Source organism: Phragmites australis, chromosome 8 (assembly GCF_958298935.1).
Source record: "Phragmites australis chromosome 8, lpPhrAust1.1, whole genome shotgun sequence".
NCBI classification, from domain to species: Eukaryota; Viridiplantae; Streptophyta; class Magnoliopsida; order Poales; family Poaceae; genus Phragmites; species Phragmites australis.
Genome location: NC_084928.1, coordinates 23,314,825 through 23,334,276, shown reverse-complemented (window position 1 = coordinate 23,334,276; position 19,452 = coordinate 23,314,825). Strand labels below are relative to the sequence as shown.

The 19,452-nt window shown below is 42.2% G+C and overlaps 1 protein-coding gene across 1 annotated transcript; it reads left to right on the top strand.

The window, feature by feature from the left end:
• The first annotated feature begins 11,124 nt into the window (after positions 1–11,124).
• LOC133926809 (TOM1-like protein 9) lies at positions 11,125–18,523 on the top strand. The gene is made up of 10 exons (XM_062372915.1): positions 11,125–11,379; positions 13,025–13,103; positions 14,022–14,120; positions 14,201–14,314; positions 14,568–14,731; positions 15,268–15,349; positions 15,610–15,695; positions 16,582–16,758; positions 16,914–17,413; positions 17,699–18,523. Exons 1-10 carry the CDS (start codon positions 11,276–11,278, stop codon positions 18,307–18,309), a joined length of 2,016 nt encoding a protein of 671 aa, XP_062228899.1. The 5' UTR covers positions 11,125–11,275; the 3' UTR covers positions 18,310–18,523.
• Positions 18,524–19,452: the final 929 nt, after the last annotated feature.

Below are 19,452 nucleotides of genomic sequence, written 5' to 3'. Positions count from 1 at the left end.
CTAGCATGTCCTGTTGTAGTAGCTGGGAGCAGTGTACCTGGGTTACCGAGCACAGAGTCTGGGAGGGCACTGAAGAGTTGCGCCAGCACCTTTATGGAGGTGTCCAAGTCAGCAATTTCTCTGTGAGCGGCCAATGGACCTACGGGCATGTCAGGGAACCTAAGCTGAGACTGCAAGCTGAAGAGGATGCCTATGCAACGGAGGTGGGAAGGCATATATCTGTAGGAGAAGAAATCAAGGTTTATGAGGAAGTGGGCTTGTCGGATGGGCCACGAAAGAGCAAGTGTCTCACGAAGCTCAACAGGAGAATGACCGGGGTGGATTGGTTGTAAGTGGTGAGTTAGAACTATATAAAGAGAACTTGAAAGGGAGGGAGGATTAACTATTGGGTGTAATCACTTTTACCGTCTAATATACCTCTACTCTCCCTCCCATCCTCTTGGGCCTTCTTCTTCCTCAAGTCGATACTTCCTTCGCTCTTCCGATCCAATCAAGAGCTCACACTAGCACATGTTGCTAACAATTGGTATCATATTCATGATCCTGGAGTCCCACGACCACCACACATGCTTCCAATGCAAGCACGGTGCCATGGATCCATCGATGAAACTCCTCCTCAACTAACTTGGCAAGCGCTTCAAGGATATTGACGCCAAGTGGGACAAGTAGTTCAACGAGATAGAGCAAAAGAAGGATGAGCGCATCGACACCCTCGATGTCACGACGGCCTCACTCAAAGTGTGGAAGCCCTGGATTGAGTCCGCCGTCAGTGATGTGAAGCTGGAGGTCGGGAAACTCAACAAGTACTACAAGCGGATGGTGCGCGAACCCATCATGGATTCTTCCGGCCTCCTCATGCTCTCCGAGTTGGCTGCGGCTACCTCATCTGCCGGGAAAACAGCCGACGACCTCTATGGGCACTGCGGTGAACACATCAACCGGGAGCCTATGTTTGGGTCCGTGACAACCCTCGCACACCTCCCTGTCAAGGGTGTGTAAGAATCCCCATCCGTTGTTCCATCCAACCTTCCTTCTCTGCATCGTTTTCCTGCTAAATTTCATCAGCAATCAGGTCATGGGGGTAAATTGTCTAAGGTTCATTTTCCTCAATTTGACAGTGAGAACCCCAAATTGTGGCAGAGTAGATATGAGAGTTATTTCGAACTCTATGCTGTTGATCCATCACTTTGGATCTAAGTTGCCACTATGCATTTCACTGGCACTGCATCAGGTTGGCTACAGTCATCGAAGGGACCGATTTGGTAAAGATCAGGATGGATCATTGATTAGGCAGACTGCTTCGGTAACTGAATATGTTGACAAGTTCTCCCAGTTGTTTGAGCAACTTGAAGCCTACCATTCAGTTACATATCCTCTTTATTATACTATGCGTTTTGTGGATGGCCTGAAAGACGAAATCAATTCCTTAGTTGCTGTTCAACGTACCTACGATTTGGATACTGCTTGTACTCTTGCTCTATTGCAGGAAGAGGTGGTGGACCATGGCAAGCGTCGTGACTTCAGAAGGATGGACTCATTTGGGTAGAACAAGCATTTTCCCGAACTTCCCTTACCTCTACCACCTCCCCCACGGTATGACAAACAAGTCACTCCACCGTAGCCTCCTGATCTTACTGGTGCTGATGCTACAAAGTATCATAGTGCTCATGAAAATCTAATAGCCTTGAGGAATTATAGACGTGCAAAAGGGTTGTGCCAAACCTGTGGAGAAAAGTAGAATAGGGAGCATACATGTTCCAGTTCACTGTAGTTAAATGTTGTGCAGGAGTTGTGGAAACTTCTTCAATTGGAAGACAATGATTCTTCTGTTGCCCAAGCTCAAGTGCCAGATGAGGATAAGCATTTCATGGCCTTATCTAAGGGAGCTGTTCAAGGAGGTGATGGTCCTCGTACCATGCACATTATGGGCACGATTCAGCAACTAGATATATTAATACTAGTTGATTTTGGGAGTTCTCACACCTTCCTCAATTCTCAAGTGGCTGCTCAACTATCTGGCATTTCTGTACTGCACAAAAGTATTCAGGTAAAGGTGGCTAATGGGGATATTCTTATATGCAAGTCTCATTGTTGCAATGCCATTTGGTATATTCAGGAATTTCCTTTCAATCTGATTTGAAGATTTTGCCATTGCCATGTTATGACTTAATCTTGGGTATGGATTAGTTAGATTTTTATAGTCCCATGAGAGTACACTTGGATCTCAAGTGGATGGCCATTCCTTACCATGGTAACACAGCAATTCTGCAAGGTATTATTCCTGAGTTACCTGCAGGAGCTGTTGTGCAGTTATGCTCTGTGGAGTCAATAGAGGCAAACACTTACCCAGAATAGCTACCTCCACAAGTTCAGAAGCTGCTGGCTGAATTTTCTGATATTTTGCCTCACCTACTGGTTTACACCTACTAGACTATTTGATCATAGCATACCACTCATCCCACGAGCAAGACCAATTTCCATTAGGCCCTATAGATATGCACCAGGTATCAAGGATGAAATAGATAAGCAAGTGTCAGATATGTTTCTCAGCTTAAGAAGGCCGTGGGAGTCAATTAGCAGGTAACTCCAGCAATACCACCTCACATGGATCTTTTGCAGGTTCCTGAACAGGTGCTGTAGAAGCAGATCATACCGTAAGTGCTTGTCAAATGGTCTTACCTTCCGGAATCATTGGCCACTTGGGAGGACTTTGAAGCTCTGAAGCATCGTTTTCCATGTGTGCCTGCTTGGGGACAAGCAGGACTTAAACAAGGGGGATTGTCAGGGAACCTGAGCCGGGACTGCAAGCTGAAGAGAATGCCTAGGCGTCAGAAGCGGGAAGGCATTTATCTGAAGCTAAAGAAATCAAGGTTGATGAGAAAGCGGGCTAATCGGATGGACCGCGGAGGAGCAAGCGTGTCATGAAGCCCAACAGGAGAATGACCGGGCCGGATTGGTTGTAAGAGGCGAGTTGGAACTATATAAAGAGAACTTGAGAGAGAGGGAGGATTAACTATTGGCTGTAATCACTTTTTACCGTCTAATATACCTCTGTCATCCTCCTGAGCCTTCTTCTTCCTCAAGTTGATACTTCCTTCTCTCTTCCGATCCGATCAAGAGCTCACGCCAGTGCGTGTTGCTAACAGGGCAGTGCCTCCGTAAGCTGACCGTGTCTTTTTACAGTGTGCACCCGGGCGGCGGCGATGTGCCACACCTGTAGCCGCGGGAGCAGGAAGCGCGACATCATCCCGTGCCGCACTGGGAGGTGAACTCGTTGCAGGAGACACCTACAGATGCCGAAGCTCGCCCACTAGAACATCTGTCGGCACCAGGGTGCTTCGAATCTGCGAGAAGACCCGCCCAATCGGAACCAGCCACCTGGGGCTCGGTTCCCTGCATGGAGGCTTTGAAATTCCGCTGAGGCCCTGAAACGGCAATCCGCCGGAGCCGTCGGAGCCCTGGCGGCCGTCACTGGTACCACATCAAATTCAAACTCAATCGAAATTCAAAAGAACTCGGATCGAATCACCTTCAAGTCTAAATCAAATCCCAAGTTTTCCTATTTAATATTCCACCCCATTCACTCTCTGGGCTGACTTTCCTTCTTAACTGGGCTCGCATCAGCCTTTTTTCCTTTCACGCTGCAGCCCAGGCCACGAAATCTCAAGTTTTTTATTTTTATATTTTTTATCATTAATATTTAAATAAATAGATATTGATAATAATATTTATATAAATAGACGTCTACCATCCTCTAAAAAGGATGTAGCCCTTTCAGACGATGATAAAAATGGCATTGGAGACCTTATTGCTTTATGAGAGGGCGGTTAGTCTCTTACCGCCATCCTAGTGGCAGCTAGCCCCACCGCTTGGAATTTTTTTAATTTCACTTTTGTATACGTCAATTTGAAAAATAATATATATTCATTCGGTGAAAAATATTAGTTGTGCAAAAAGTGGTCAAAACGACACCGTGGAGTAGTTATTTTTGGAAATTTTGGATCGATATAAATTTGTTGATATTTGTTTATTTATGTTATGTAAAATTGTATGAGTAATTTTTTTACATAATGTTGGGAGGATACAAATCTAATTTTTCAAACAATTGTAGTTGTGAAGCACTATTGGCATAAAACCTGGCACAGAGATTACATATGATGACAAACATTACATGAGACATGCGGTTTGTCGTTGCTGTGCAATGGACCCTAATCATAAAGACATAACGACAACAAACGTTGATATGTACAGTATGTCTAAAGACTAACCTAATAGCGTGCCGCTGTTAATCATAATATGCCTTAGTGAATGAAAATATGCCGGATTACAATAGATGCTCTCTAATGAGTGCACATAGGATATTTACCATTTCTCAGGGCATCGGGGCCACCCGCCTTAGCGTGACGGGTCCTCTCCCACTTCCTTGCCCTCTCTGCTTCGCGTGCTTGAGCCGCGGCGAGCTCCTTTGCTGTTTTTCTTATGTGCTCCTCCTCCTATCACTTTGGCCATAGTTTCTCCTATTGTTGCTCGTACTCCCTGCGTTCGTACGCTTCTCATCTCCACCGCATGCTCATATCGACCCACCACTTCTGGTCTTCATTTGGCTCCATGTCGAGCCATTCCATGAAGTCACATATAGGTGGAGTAGATTGGACAAATAAAACAAGACGTGAGATTAGTAAAACAGTGCATGGAATCGTATGCAAAGTGCCACATGAGTGATCTATGTCGCTCTACCAGTGGGTACTCATACGGTCTATGTTGAGGCTTGTTGTATTGGTAGTTGGCACATATGAAGAAATATAGGCCAGAGGTGTATGAGAAATCCTGGGACTCGCGAAACCTACAAGGGTCACTACAGAAGCACATCGACGATTTGATCACTTAAGGGATGAAAATCCCCCAATATTTCTTGGGTGGGCTTGGTGGAGCTAAGGAAGACATTGCAGTTAAGAGAGCTGACGAATGAGTGGCCTATCCATGGATGAGGGTGGGGTTATTTACGATGGCTGGGGGCTGGTGCATGGGCTTGGCTGGGGGCTGGTGCATAGGCTTGGCTAGGGGCTAAAGCATAGGATTCCCTGTGAAAGATAGAAAAGTTGTGGCATTAATGCTAGGCAGAGATTCTCTGTGTCAGGATAGAGGTGTTGTCATTTAATTTATAATTAAAACTATGTCATGTTGTCACTTTATGTCTACAGCCTACGTCAGGACAGAGGTGTTGTCATTTCATGGTTAAATTTGAGTCGTGTGGTCACTTCGTATCTAAAGCCAGACTCATAGCAGACGTGTTGTCATTTCATACTTAAAGCTCTATTTGTGCTTGGATAGTACGTTAATATAAAAAAATTACCATCACATTGATTAGACATAAAGTTTACAAATAGTTTATAACATAGTACGTTAATATAAAACAATAACCATATACCCATCGAATTGAACTAATGAAATGGAAATGTAAACCAAAGAAATAGTCGTGGATGACATTTGCATAGTTCTTAGTGGATGGTTGTTGAATACCTAGATCCTCTCAACATGGCGGAGGGAAGTGGCGATGCAAATTAGCGGAACAATGTCAGCTGTGCCAGTCAATGCTATCAGGGTAAGATGGTTGTCGTCTCCGAGGTGATGATACAAAGTTGTAAGGATGGGTACCAGCAAATCCACCATTATTTTTAGGGTCATCAATGTCCTCCGGAGATGGAGGCCTCGGAGGGAGGGGTCATTATGGCATGAAATTGTCGTCGTCGTCATCTTGAGCTATCACGGTAGTAGCACATCCTATTTCCTTATCGGTTGTACGCCATCTCAATATGGTACGTGAACATCCTCTTGCAGTGTTCCTTAAACCTTTTTATATATTCCTGCTGGAACGTCAAGGTATTGGGGCAATAAAATCATCATCCTCATCAATTTGTGGGTGAGTAGTAGAAAGCACCCCTGTACCCTTTAGGTTCACTGAATATCGTTGTCTTGTATGCGAACCGGGCTCCATAGCCTCATCGAAGAGCATATGATAACTTACCACGTCAACTAGCCACAATATATGCGAGAAACCCTGAAAGTTACTTTGACATCAAGCATTACCCCTCGAGTGAGAAGCTTGGAAAGCGAGTATTGTAGTGTGCTTTCTTTGCATTTGCAGCAACCATCAAGGTATTTAGGCACTGCTGACCCAGTATTTACTTGGACGGGACGTTCTTCACTGGGAAATATAAAGGTTATACTATCTGCAATTGGGGTAGACATGAATAACCAAGTCATGCTACTGGGGTTTACCTTCGTGGACAGCGAGAATGAGGACAGCTGGTATTGGTTCCTTGAGCGGATCAAGCATGCTATTGTTCTGAACCGGCATGATGTATGTCTAATTCATGATAGACATGCAGGGCTGTTGCAGGCTTTGCTGGATATGCAATATGACAGTGTTCGACGATGTGTAAAAGCAAAGTGACAAACTTTTACAGACAATTCAAAAACAAGAACTTGATGAATCTTTTCAAGAAATTGTGCATCCAAAACTACCAGAGAAAATTCAACGCATTATGGGGAAGATTAGATGAACTAACCATATAGTAGACAACTGAGGTAGCAGACACTGGAGATGAGTCGGTTGCTCTTGAACCCATTCCAACATATACTCCCCAGATAGTAAGGAGGTCAAGGTTAGTTATTAGGAATTTTTCGTAGTGGATACAAAATGAGCCAAAAGATAAATGGGTATTGATGTACGACACTAGAGGGGCAAGATATGAGATAATAACAATAAATCTTGCTGAGATCTACAACTAGGTTATGCGAGATATGAGGTCCCTCCCACTTGTTGAAATTGTTGAAGGCATTTTGTATGGAACTAACAGTATTTCATTGATAGTTATACAGCTACTTTAAAGGCAATGACAGATAACTATATGTTGTATGAATCGATGCTATATGACTACATGGAAAAGGCCAAAAAAAGGCACATATGCATCGCACAAATCAGGAGGAAACTGCGGAACACAGGTCGTAGGGGTGGTAGACGTGAGCATCATATGCAAGAGTGCGTGCTTAGGAATGAAACAAGCATTTGTATATGTCAGAAGCCACAATTGGTACACATGTCATGTACACATATCATAGATGTATGTGGAGAGTCCAATATGCTACCCTGATAATATGTTTCACGCTACTTTATGAAGGATCAGATACTGAAGACATGGAATCATGAGCTTTATGGCTACGATATTGTTGACACGTTTACAAGTGATGCAAGTCCTGTGCGAATGTACGTGGTAGACAAAGAGAAGATGAAGTACACACCGGGATGTCGACAAACTCGGCGGATTCAGAATGATATGAATGAATTTGACGCAAGTTTAATGGTGAAGCGGTGCAGCAAGTGTAATGAAAATGGTCACACATACAAAAAGTGTCCGAAAAATACACCTATGTATAGATGGGGTCATGACAGCGGTCAAGTGTGAGTGTGTTCAACGTATCTCAATTTTATATTTGTAAGCTGATCACCATACCTATGTACGTTGTATTTGAACCTTACATTTCTATTTGATTATGTACCTATATATTGTAATCTATTCATGTAACTATGTATATCTGTATGTTATATGTTGTTTACGTAATTGTGTGTATATGTATGATACAGACTATTTAAATTTGGTTTCAATGCAGATATGGTGCACCCACCAACCCCCGAGCTTCTTGACCCTGCAATGGACAAGAAGCACCACAGCTTCTTGTTTGCTGTTCACTGGACAGAGTTAGGACTTTTCTGACCATATGGGCCCAGGGAGTTACTTACGATCGATGATCGTTGGATGCACCGATATGTGGCGAATTAGCTGCGTATGTTTTTATTATTTATTTATTGCATGTCCTATATTCAGTTAATATTCTAAATGGTATAGGTTGGCAGCATCTAGACTCCTACCGATGTATCGTTTGGTGGAGGCGCGAGCGACAGAGAACCTTGAGGTAGTTGTGAGACGATTCTATTTCGATCACTCGCTGATCACTGCATTGGTCGATCGGTGGAGGCCTGATACTCACACTTTCCACCTCACCTGCGATGAGATGGCTCCGACGTTGCATGACATAGCCTACCTATTAGACTTACCTTTCACCGTTTGCACCCTACTTCGGCACTCAAACTTGGCCGTCTATAGCTACCCCTGCATACTATACAGGTACAACATTGCATTTTTTACTAATACATTCATTTCTACATTTACCGTATCTAATATATTCATCTGTTCATAGGTCCCTCTAGTGGTTATGCATGGATGACAGAGGCACCATCACTATCATCTTACCTGAGTTAGGAGGATGAGCCTGGGTCGAACTCCCGTTCAACCTTGTGAGGGACTTCTTCGGGGGCACACCAGACTACGACGTTGTTACCTGGTCCCAATTGCCCACTGCTCCACTACATATGCAACAGACCCAGGAGAAGGCCTCGACTCCCTTGATCACTACGAGGTCTACCAAGCAAGTTGTTCCATCGGACATTCTAACCTACTCTAGGGGCCACGTGAGGGTGAACCAGCAACAACGACAACGGGACCATGATGGTAGGAACAGCCGACGACAGCGGAGGAGGTAATAGTAGGATTTTGTCTTTGCTTTCATAACTTAGGTGTTTGTTTCATGATGTATGTTCGATTCGTAAACTAGTCTTATATATTCAGATGTGTCTATTTTCTATGCACTACATATGATCGCATGCTAGTGTCTTTTCAGATTAACGAAACCACCTTTTATGAGTGATGTGACTGCATGCTGTCGCCTTTTATTTCTATGTATTACAAATTCAGACATTACTATTTACCATGTCATTAATGTATTTTTAATCCCATGTGACATCACTCTACTAGCTTCTCAGAGTGAAGTGATCTCTCGCTGCCACCTTTTCAGGGAGATGCGACCCCTTACTATCAACTTTTCATACTGACGAAACCGCTCATAGCCACCTTTTTAGACCAATGTGACCGCACGCTGGCAACTACTCATAATCTAGTGATCGCTTGCTGCGAGAAGATATCCAATGCATGCACTATCTCTAAATTATATACCTACACTTGGTGCATACACCATCGATTCCTGCTTATAAAAGGCGAGGCCGAGGCAATGAGAAGGTCATGACATCATAGTTTTCTGAAACACCACTACCATCTGATACCTAATACCAAATCATGGCTGCCTCCTCAAGTAGATATTTCTCGTGGACATCCAAATTCTCAATGATAGCCCTACACACTATGAGCGAGACTTAGGTAAAAGGTGATGATGTGTTCAAGGAGGAGAACCTGAACAAAGTGCTATCGAAATGACAGATCATGACATGTTGTCTCTGTTTCACCACGGAGGAATGGCAGCAAACGATAAGCTCCGTGACCTCCATGGACCTAAAGACATACTTGTTAGAGTGCCGTTAGAGATATATCAGGGTGTGCGAACCGGCTAACATAGCAAAGTGTTTTAGCAAGCGAGCACACACGATATTTATGCACCCTCAGCAGTATAAGGAGCACATTAAGGTACGTTCATCATTATTATATGTCCCAGTTAATTGTTATGTTGCACTTCTAAGACACGTTTATATTTCTGTATGCTCTTTTTGTATCCTAGGTATTCCCTTATGATGAAGAGTTGCTGAACAAACCCATCGAGAACTTTTTTGGGCTGCATCTACTATTCGGTGACGGCTGTCTACCCAGACATAATTGGAGGCACAGAAATGGTCATTTGAGACTTTCATGCCATTATGAAAGAGGTGATGGTTCGTTCGACAATAACGACAAGAGGACGTGCTTCTACCACTTCCGCCATAATCGAAGGGGTTGGTTCCGATGATGATGACTTCGTGCTTACTCCTCAGAGAACTTCACGCCGTTGCGAATTCTCTAACGACGGAACAGATGACTGGGGGTCCTAACTTTGATTATTTTCTGTATATACCAGCACCATGTAGACCAAAATCCCCATAATACTATTACTATTGGATGGAACGGGAGATAAGCACAGACAGCTTCAAGGACCATTTCGTCTGTAATGCTTATGCTACTAAATATTGTACTTATTGAATTTAAGGTGGTTATATCATTTTTAATCTATTATCTAAGTTATGTATGTATCTTAGATGTAGCCTACATACTATTAGTAATATTCAAATTTCATGAGATGTACATATTCTATCTAACATTCAGTGTGATTTTTTCATTTCACTAACATGTATTTATTCTATCTTCATTTTAATATTTTTTTGAGATTTTTGTTATTTTTATCCTAGATAATTTCTAGGATTTCTATTATTTTATAATAAAACTAGGCTAATTATCCCCTGAGAGGGCGGTAAGAGGGGCCTGGCACGGGCGCTCGAGGGACCTAGCACGGACGCTAACCGACCTTTCAGAGGACGATAAGTGGAGTGTGGGTCTAACCACTCTCTAAATGGACGGTAAAAGGTATACATGCCATCATGGCATGTTAATCACCCTCTGAAAACCCTTTTAAGGATAATAGATGTCTATTGATATAAATCTTTGTATAAAGACCTATTTATTTAAATATTAATATTAAAAAATGTAAAAATAAAAGAACTCGACTCCTCCACGGGGTTTTAAGTGCCAAAGTGACTTGAGCATAAAAGGCTCGAGCCGGGCCCGATTTTGGCCCCCCAGGCCGGCCTGTTGGCTACTATGCAACACTTTATGAGTCTGAAAAAAATTAGACCCGGACTGCCCGAGCCTACCGAAATATTAATTATAATTATATGTACATGTAAAATGCATTGGGCGGTCTAAGCCGAGCCCGAACCTTCCTAGTAGGATTATTGGACCGGGCTTGGACAGCTATTTTCAACCCAAAACAAACTGCCAGCGCATTGTCAACCCATTGTCGGGTCTAACGCCAAACTGCCAGGGTCCCACCCAGCTGACAGCGCACATACAAGCAGAATACGCATGTTCCAGCAAATTTCGTGTGGCGGGGACAGCGGCTGGCGGAATCAACCAACCGAACCCAAATTTGGCAATCTCGCCACGCCCCCGTGACTCTCTGACTCGTGGACCCACACGGAAATGCAAGTCGATTTCGACCCAGAAAAGTCGTGAAATTTTATTTTCGTCCTCGTCCCTTTCTCTGACCGATCGGAAAGCCGCCGCACAAACGCGAAGGAAGAAGGGAGAGAAACTTGCCGGCTAGGGTTTGCTCCTCCGCCTCCGCCTCCGCCTCCACCGCCGCCGATCAGGGAGAGGGGGGGGGGGCATTCGCCGCGATGCCGCAGTCGGTGCTGGTGGATCGCGCGACGAGCGAGTCGCTCATCGGGCCCGACTGGTCGCTCAACCTCGAGATCTGCGACATCCTCAACCACGACCCCTCGTGAGCGACACTTCCGTTCTCTGTCTTGACGTTTCCTTTCCGTTGTGTACCGGCGGCGAGGTGCGGTGGTGAGGGGTGCCGCGCGCGGTTGGGGGCCCTCGCGCCGCGGGATGTTGTGGTAGCCTGGGTGGCGATTCTGTAGGGTTGGCGGCTGGGGTGAGGCTTGCAGTAAACTTGGGTTAAGGGGTTGGATGGAACTGTTGATGATCAATCCGTCTGGTCCTGTCATATTCAGGGGACTATCAATTTTTTGTGATGCTCTAGTTGTCTTACTTTGTTCATCAGATTTAGTTGACAAGGGAATAATGGATAAACAATGAGGGATTAGTTTTCACTGTGTAAATAAATCGAATTTGATGGGTTCAAGTTGAGTTCTTGATTAAATGTACAGTTTGAGGTCAGTTTAGTATGATGGTTAACGATCCGGTGTGCTGGATTTGATGCTTTAGAATCTCTCAATCTTTGCTCATGGGTGAGCTCCTGCATGGTGCTGATCAGTCACTGCATCTTGGATACTGTCCACTGTTCTCATGGCCCTTAGATAGCGTAGACAGTGTGGTCAGCGCATTGCCAGCCAAAAGGGCAGGATTTGGACATGACAGGCAAATAGTGAGGGGGTCAGCTTTCTGCCCATGTACTAGTTATCCGAGCTCTGTTAAATTTGAGTCCCATATACTGTTTGATAAGGGAATTTGTATCCTTCATTAAGCCTAACAGCGGTGTTAGTTAAATGGGAATTACAAACCTGATATGTTTTGAATTGATAGGTCAAATGGTCATCTAAGCTCAGTTGAATAATAGTGATTAAAAAGGATGGCAGAATGATAGGAAACAAAATCATGAAGTTTTAACAGCAAAATATGCAAAATTTCAGTCACCATGGAGCTCACGGCCCTGTTTGTTTGGACTTAGGCTTATAAATAAGCAGCTTATGGCTAGCTTTTCTTAAAAAAATCTTATCCTACCTTGGTTTAAAAGCCTAATCTAGGCTGTTTGGAAACTCGGCTTTTTTTTCTAGGATGAGTGACAAGCTTAATGCTAAAAGGACTTAATGGATGGCAGTGGTGGGTAATTTTCATTACGTTTAGTGGTACTGGGCTAGTTCCAACCTGCAAAAGCCTAAAAAAGCACCTCTAAGATGGCTTAGGCTTATTAGTTGTAGAGTGGCTTAGGCTTTTTAAAAAGCCCGGTTGAAAAGACTCCCATTTGTTTGGGCTTATGGCTTTTTTGCTTTTAAGCTGAAGTCTAAGCCCAAGCAAACCGGGCCTATAATAGATCTTGAAGCTGTCTCATTGTTATGTCTTATGTTGATAACTGAGAACACTGGTTGATACTACGTATGATTTTGAGGACATGCTGTTAGTCTTTTTTGTTAAGAGCTGGATCTCTTGATCCATCATTAAAACTCGAACTGTAAGTTTATGTTCATCAACCAACATACATTGAGCGGATGATGTTGATTTCTCTTTCGCAAAGCAATCATGTTTTTTTAGCTAAGCATTGAGCGAATTAGACACATTATGTTTTATTGTATTTTTAGATGTGTGCCAGTTTTTTAGCTATATTGCTTCTCAATGACATGTTGTGAATAATTTACATGCTGGTTTCACCTCTAGTATTCTCTCACATGTTCACATTCACATAGGCAAGCCAAAGATGTAGTGAAGACCATCAAGAAACGGATTGGGCACAAGAACTCAAAGGTTCAACTTCTCACATTAACGGTCAGTATCACTCTGTGATTTGCTTGATATGTGGTGTTTACATTCGAACAATCAGTTGCCAGTTTGTCATGGACAGAGGAGCCTTGTGATGGTTATCTGGCACCAAGTTCAAAATTGTGAATATACTTGTTTAGGTTCGCTGGTGTGCATCCTATATTCATGAATATGCAAAATTGTATGCATCTTTCAGCATTACTTCCCTATGAATTGATCAGTGATCAGTTACTCCATAGTGATTCCTTTAAATTCCAGCTCTGGCTGTAATTTGACTTTGTTTAGTTGGCTAGAACACAAATTGTGACATCAACAAGTGTGAGGATCTGCAGATTACTTTGTTGGACTGCTGATGGTAGTTATTGTACGACAGTTTTGGAAAGCTTACCACGTAACAACAATGAGTGGCAGTAAGTTATAACTAAAAGATATTTTAGGGGGCTGCAGTCAGCATCTTCAACATCTTGATTTGCTGCATTGAGGATGCTTCATTAGCATTCTAAGGGGATGGGGATGATGGTAAATGCCATGTTTGTTAGGATGGACAGTTGTTGGAATGGTCTAATTAATGGAACCTTGTAAATTCTTCGCTTGACCAAGAAAATCCTACAGCATAATAAAAATGGATATGGTACTAACAGAAAAATTCAAGAAAAGATTGTCCTATATAATGTAGCCTTGTGTGATTGTGTCTTATTATCTGTAAAGCCTTGTAAATCGCTGTTTTTTACTGCCTCATCTTCTACACTTCTTTTATCTGTCTGAGCATACTTTTATCACCCCGAAGATGAATAATTGCATTTTGCTGTTGCTCTGCAATTTAATTTCATGGCTTCAAGCTGTTCATACTTGGAAGTAGGCAACATCCAGCTAAGTAGCCCTGTACTGAACTGTTGCAGTTATTTCCTTTTGTTTTGTTTTCAGTTGCTGGAGACCCTGATTAAAAATTGTGGCGATTTTGTTCATATGCATGTTGCTGAGAGGGATATACTTCATGAAATGGTGAAGATGGTTAAGAAAAAGGTCTGACAACAGCTCACCACCTTTTAGTGTTCTTCCATACTAAAAGTAATATGTCATCTGCAATTTCTTTTGTTTTGTAGCCTGATTATCATGTAAAAGAGAAGATACTAATTCTTATAGACACTTGGCAAGAAGCTTTTGGCGGTGCCCGTGCAAGATATCCACAGTATTATGCAGCATATCAAGAGCTACTGGTATAATCTCGATACTTATCAAATATCCTACATTCTGCCAATCTTCCATAAATTTTGACCATATGTGATACTATTTTGTTGCAATAAGCACTGACAAACAATAATTTTAGAAGCAGAAAATAAGGGACATTTGAATAAATGTAACATTTTTTTCCTTATTTTATCTACTTTTAGATTTCAGAAACATTTTTTTCCTAGTATTTCACACCAAACTTTCTAGAACTCACCATACTTTTGCTCATCAATATACCAGCGTGCTGGAGCTGTATTTCCTCAAAGACCAGAGAGTTCTGTGCCAATCTATACTCCTCCACAGACACACCCTCTACGGAACTATCCACCTCCTGCTTTACGTAATGCTGATTATCGACAAGATGCACCTGAATCATCTTCACCACCAGAAGTACCTACTTTGAGGTATCTTACTTTTCAAAACCTGCTTTACCATGAATCCATGGGAAAATGGAATTGATTTTGCTCAGAACCGATGCAGAATTTCGGCCTTGCCTTGTGGATTTTCTAATTAGGACAATGAGGACTCTCATATTGTACTCCCAATTATACTACGCAGTTGACCAAAAACATGTTAAGATAATGGATGTTATGATTGTAGCTTATGTATAGCTTCATTTCCATTAACATCGTTTCCCAGAAAATGGCCGGACTGGCCTAAACAGAACCGTATGAGATTATGCAGGGAGTTTGGACGATGTTCAAGTCTGAGAATTTCTAATGCATTAATGCTCTTTCTTTTCCGGAACTTGAATTTGTTTCCTTTTATCTCACAACTCATCCTTTCTGTGAACCTGTAGAACAAATGCTTTTGATTTCTTTTCCAATTTAATGATCACAATTATATCATGTTATGATTAGCGATGTCTTATTGTTATTTCTGAAGAATTTGTTTTCCGAGGAAAGTTTTCCAATATCATATTATCTTTTCTTTACACCAGCTTGACAGAAATTCAGAATGCACGTGGGGTTATGGATGTTCTTTCAGATATGTTGAATGCTATTGATCCTGGAAACAGAGAGGTATTTTCTGCCTCGTGCGTACTTGCCCTCGGTAATTACATGTATTTAGGAAAATGATGAGATTACCAGTTTACTTGTAAAAAGTTAGTGTATAGTAAATCATCAATTTGTCTTCCATTTTCTTTGTGGAATTTCTTTTAATAAAAATTGTATATTTATATCGCCATGTCCCAGATAGTTCACTGAACTCTAACATGGGATTCCAGAATTTCTCCAGTTATCCCTCAAATCAAGATATCTAAATAGTAACGAACATGCAGGGTCTAAGGCAGGAGGTCATTGTGGACCTTGTGGACCAATGCCGTTCTTACAAGCAAAGAGTGGTGCAGCTTGTTAACTCAACGTCGTAAGTTCCTGCAATATGTTTTGTTTTTCTACCAGCATATAAACTAAATGAAATTGAATAGTTGGAAATTTAGGGTTTGATTCTGATCTTTGATAGCCCATTAAACTACTCTTGCTGCCAAGTTCATTCTTGTATCCTCATAAAACCAATAAATCACATGTATGGTACTGTCTGTTGATTCACTTTGGTACAATAGTGCACTTCCCTTAATGGATCCAATCCTAACTAATTCGTAAAAGATATAGTTGTTTTCGGGCCAGTGGGGGGCAGACAAGAGAGGGAGCACTACATGGGTGTCTTAGCCAAAATCCCTGGGGATGGGGGAGAACCGAAGGGCACCAATTTTTATTGTAGTATGGAGAATTCTTGGTAGCATTGCTGATCTACCAATACGTAACTGTCTCTAGTCCAACACAACATAAAGGAAGTACAGAAACATGTTCTGTCAAGATTCTGGGGATTGGGGACAAGGGCAAAGGACAACTGTTTCCTACAGTACTATGCAGAATTCTTGGTAACACTAGTGAACTACCAATCTAGAATTGTCACTAGTCCAAACACAATGGAAAGAAAATACGGTAACTTGTTCTGCCAACTGTGGTAATACATTTTTTACATGGTAGTCTAAAACATAAATTCAACGACGTCCTATGTTCTATATAAGTCCATTCTATGCACAATTGAGTATGATTTTTTTGGGGTGTGCATTATTGTCCGAAAACCTGCTAGAATATTTTACTCATATGTAATGAAATATTATTTCCTTGAACTTGAATTTGCGACATGACTTTCTAATTCTATTATCCATTGAATTGCTATGATGTTCTTGTTTCCATATGAGTCTACAATGGTTCTCTAATTTGTTCCATATATTTAATGGCAATAGGGATGAGGAGCTGCTAAGCCAAGGCCTTTTATTGAACGATGATTTGCAGCGTGTTCTAGCAAAACACGATGCAATTGCTGCTGGGATAGCAGTTAGGGTAGAAAAACCAAAATCACTGCAGGCTCGTGAGGACAGTTCTCCAACAAAGCCGGCGGTGAAAAAAGAGGGAGATCAAAGGTTGTCTTATCCCATTTTACTGATCCCATTTTAATCAGCTCTTATTACTCTTGCAGAAACGATACTTCAACTGATGAGGGTTTAGTAACCCTTGAAACAGTATTCGAGCTATTATGCTTTGACTGACTTTTTTTTATACCTTATGTACCTGTCAGGCCTTCTGAAGGAGGCAGTAACATGACTCCATTTGAGCAGTTAGCGCTTCCTGCGCCTCCATCATCCAGCAGTTCAAAATCTAGTGGAGGAGCAGCCATTAACCCTAATATTGACCTACTTAGTGGAGATGATTTCTTCAAACCAGAACCTGTTAATTCCCAAGCCCTTGTTTCTGTAGGCAATCCACCTGCAGCTTCAGCTTCTTCAGGCCATAGTACTTTAGACCTTATGGACATGTTTGCAGACAGCAGTGTTGGCGATAATAACAACCAGAACCCTGCCATCTCTGTATTAAACACACATCCTAATCTCTCTGCACCACAAGCCTATCCTTCTCGACAGCATCCTGTTCCACCACAACAGCATTCTCCATATTCTAATGGGTTAAATTCGAGTACAATGACACCATATGATCAACGCTCTGACTTAAACTCGGCAAGTCCATGGAATGGTCAGTTTGCTCATGGAACGGTTCCACCTCAGCAGGCACCAAATTATGGTACTAACACTATCTTCTATAATCTATCTTCTAATATTTTGTATTAGTAGTATTCTTGTTTGTTTACACAATGGTTCCTAAAACAGTAGAAACGGCTTCTGCTGGATAATTTCATAATGCTATTTCTTTTCTAGTTATTTTTCAAAAAGAACACTTGATTATAATAAAGGTTTACAATGAACATGGTGAGTCTTTGTTTGTTTGTGAAGTACTTTTTGTGCCTTTTTATTTGTTTACCATGCAGAAGTGGTTGTCCTCAGCTATTGGAATTTTTGTCCCTGACAGGTCAAGATGATCAAAACAGCAACCTCCCGCCACCACCTTGGGAAGCCCAGCCTACAGAAAGTGATCAATTCCAAGCTGGCTATCCTGGTGGGCTATCAATACCATCTGGACAACTAGGAGTTAGTCAACCCCAACCAGTTCAAGTTACCCAGTCTGGCCAACAAGTTGCGCTGTCACAACCAATGCCAACTGGACAATTAGGAGGAATGCAGTTTCAGCCTGGAGTTGGGGTTCAACAACCGCATTCTATGCAAAATATGCAGTATGGGGGAATGTACCCTCCAGTGCAAGGCAACCTACCAGCAGGCATGTATCCCCAGCAGATGGCAGGAGATTTCTACCAGCAACATATGTATGGTGGCCAGATGGCCGGTTATGGCTATGGTCAGCAGCCTGGAGACTACTATGCTCCGAATGCTGGATATGTGTATGCCAGTGCAAATGAGCTTTCCCATAGGATGAATGGGCTCTCGGTGCAAGACAACAGTTTATATGGTACACCTGCATCCTCTTCCATCCAGCAGCGTAATAAGCCAAGCCGACCAGAAGATTCACTCTTTAGTGATCTTGTCAACATCGCCAAAACAAAGCCTAGCAAAACTGGCATCTAATAAGGCCGGTAACCTGTAAAGATAACTGGAATCTTATTATGCCTTCTGGCCATGGTGATAGCTTTTGCTCATAGTATGTAAGTTCTTGGAAAAAAGTTTTCCCTATTGGGAAATAGCAGGTGAGAGTTATAGATTCCGAAGCTCATAGTGTGGTTTGGCATAATTTTATTTTGTTTACTTTGCGAGTTATAATATATAATGATTTTTTTGTACATATGATATCCATCAAGAGAAAAAAATTGTATGCAGTGAGATGTGGCTCTAGTTTTTCCCCCTCTATAGCATGGTTTCTGGGTACGGTAATATTCTCAATTTCTCCTAAATGGAGAGGCATTACTATTTTGCATCCTACCTCACCTCCCTCTCTAGGGTACTCTCGAGAATTCTTGATATATTGGAGCAACTCGAGCTACTCGTTCCTTGCTTTTCCCTCTTATCGCCGAGCTCATAAAAATAACATGAGGATTGTATTTTGGAAACTGGTATTCTTGCTACATGACTTACAGCTTATATATGGGGCAGCGCTCACCACACATCTAGTGCTCAAGACCCACCAATCACACTAGAGAACTGCTGACTAATCAACATTGCGCTGGCCTGACACAACTGCATATAAACGAAGGCAGGTCAATAAAAAAAATTGCCCGTCTTCTTTTTAAAAACGGGGATGAGCCCCCGATTTCGATTAGGGAAACAACAATATCGAAATCTGATTACATGACAAGAATGGTAAAAAACGATAATTGAACTAATGTAACCAACTTGTAAACAGTCCTAAAAACTAGAATCTGCCAACCATAACAAGTTGGACAAGTACTCGAACTTAAAACATAACACCGAGCTGACGATTTTACATACAAGATATATGCCTTTTCTGGCAACAGATCAAATTTCCAGCAACACAGCTCAAAAAAAGATGGAAACATTGGTTTTGTGATACCAAAAGATTCTAGTTTTACAAATATACCACTGAACTTTCTCAGTTCACTTAAATACCATGAAAGATCGTGCCATTTAAAAATACACCACTCTATCACTTGTGTCCATCTTACCTAGGCTCCTTTGTCCTGTCGTCTTCTTCAGGATAGATAGGCGCGTGAGTGCCTCTTCCTCCTTCGGCCTTAGCTGTTTTCAGCCCGCTGC

What these genes read in the sequence shown, in the direction of transcription:
- LOC133926809 (XM_062372915.1), top strand. Translation starts at nt 11,276, where the DNA reads ATGCCGCAGTCGGTGCTGGTGGATCGCGCGACGAGCGAGTCGCTCATC. An exon ending in TTCAACTTCTCACATTAACG is followed by an intron (nt 13,104 to 14,021) that starts GTCAGTATCACT and finishes TTTTGTTTTCAG; the next exon opens with TTGCTGGAGACCCTGATTAA. An exon ending in CAGCTTGTTAACTCAACGTC is followed by an intron (nt 15,696 to 16,581) that starts GTAAGTTCCTGC and finishes TAATGGCAATAG; the next exon opens with GGATGAGGAGCTGCTAAGCC.